At 41.7% G+C, this 1,945-nt stretch overlaps 1 protein-coding gene across 1 annotated transcript in view; it reads right to left on the reverse strand.

Moving 5' to 3' along the window:
- The window catches only part of Gmcl1 (germ cell-less 1, spermatogenesis associated), a 41,836-nt gene that overhangs the window by 18,390 nt on the left and 21,501 nt on the right, over window positions 1-1,945 (reverse strand). Inside the window, exons 8-9 of the mRNA XM_029478219.1 lie at window positions 1,477-1,567; window positions 400-543 (exon numbers count right to left, since the gene is read on the reverse strand). Of these exons, the coding sequence (XP_029334079.1) occupies window positions 400-543; window positions 1,477-1,567 (235 nt within the window). The remainder of the gene's footprint in view (window positions 1-399; window positions 544-1,476; window positions 1,568-1,945) is intronic.

The following is a 1,945-nucleotide window of genomic DNA, read 5'->3' on the forward strand; positions in this document are numbered from 1 at the left end:
TGTGGTTGCATAGCCCCGACAGCTGCACTTGGGAAGGAGAAGTAGGAGATGAACTGCTTCAAGCTGGGGCTGACTACAGCTTACCAGCAGGGTCTAGCATGCAGCTGAGGCAGAGTTTGAGTCATACAGAAAAGAAAAACAAACATCCTATTGCAAACTGCTTCTTAGNCACTTAACTATGGTGGCGAGCACTGTAACACTGAAGTATGATAAGGGAAATAAATCAGCATGAGACGTGAGCACAGGAAGAGTAGTCACATGTTCATCTCGTGGGCGTAAGGATACGTACCTTAAGGGATCAAAGATGACTTCCTGGTTTCTTTACTTTTCTTCCCTATGCAAGTATGAAATGCTACAATCAGAAAAACATGACTTTAAATCACAAAACACATCAGGTTTTCTTACCTGAAGGTACCAGAGAATCCTGCTCAATGATCCTTGCAGAAGCCAGATCACTGATAATGTACTGTAGCCTTAAATGTCTGAACACGGGCGCAAATGGTTTTCCCTGCTCAGTTTCAAGGAAAGTCGTCCCTTCAAAGTCTATTAAGAAAGTTTTAATTAAACAGCATTCTTGTCAAATGTGCTGTTTTACTAAATGCTTCTATGGACAGTCATAGACACAGAGTCTGCTAGAATGTAAGTAAGCCATTTCCAAGGATTTCAACACTCTTAGAATGAATCTAAGATTTGAGGAAACTTACAGGAACTTTGATAAATCTCTCAAATTAATTTTAGTACTAATTAGGTCCTTAGGTTGGGACTTCAGCTGTCCTTTTATTTTTGTGATTGCTCTTACAGGACAGCATGGTAAGAGAGGTATCTTGAGGAAGTGACTTGTATGAGACTCTGTCTCTAGAATCCCTTCCCAAGGAACCCAGAGGCTATGTCAGGGTCTTCACATGTTGACCAGGACAGGGACAGCTATTCAGCCTTCTAACTTACATCAGTGATGGAGNCTACATGTAGTTTTGAGCTGCCTGATATGGTCACTGGGAACTGAATTTACATCATCTGCAAGAGCAGTGCACACTCCTAAGTCCCAACTTGTACTGAGCCGTGTCTCCAGCCCTTACACACCATGCAGTGCATGTCACATATGACCTCTGCATCTACTTTCCAGTTAGTGATGCACAGAAGTAGCNTGCAGACCCCATCAAGATTCCCTGGTTGAGAGATGGGGCATAGCTTATCAGAGGATATGTAATCTGGCCAAACAAGTATAATTCCCAAGATGAACTTATGACAAAACAGAACAGTAGTTCTGAGAGTTAGAATATGGTTAGAATACATTTCCTTCTCCAGCACTGACTTTCCTGCTGTAAAAGGCTGAAGTAGGGAATTGCTCAGCTGTTTTTCAGCTCTAAAATCAGGCCAAGGCCTGACTGTAAGAAACATCATTAAAAGAAGGTGTGTGTGTGTGTGTGTGTGTATATGGGGAGGGGGGGGAATATCAATAAAAAAGTTTCAATGTACCTTTTTTCCACTTTGAAAACCAGACATCTGTTTCTGTCAAAAGCTGCTTTAAAGACCCATTCCAGGAAGGCACCAGCTGAAGGAACATCCACTAGTTAGAAGACAAAACAAAACAAAGTGTTGTAAGACTTCATTGCTTTATGGTAGTATTTTCAAATAGTCCTATATTTAAAAGTAACTTTCTTTTTGAGATGGGGGTCTCATGTAGCCAGGCTGGCCTTGAACTTAGTATGTAGCTCAGGACAAACATGACCAACCTGTGAAGTGCTGGACTACAGGCCTGTGCCACCATACTCAGTTTTTAAGTCAGTGGTTCTCAACCTGTGGGTCATGACTCCTTCAGCAAACCACTATCTCCAAAGACACTGACATTATAACTCTTAACACTAGCAAAGTTACAATTGTAAAGCAGCAATGGAAAGAACTTTATGGTTGGGAGTCACCACAACACGAGGAACTGTATAAAAGG

This window comes from Mus caroli, chromosome 6 (assembly GCF_900094665.2).
Source record: "Mus caroli chromosome 6, CAROLI_EIJ_v1.1, whole genome shotgun sequence".
Lineage (NCBI taxonomy): Eukaryota > Metazoa > Chordata > Mammalia > Rodentia > Muridae > Mus > Mus caroli.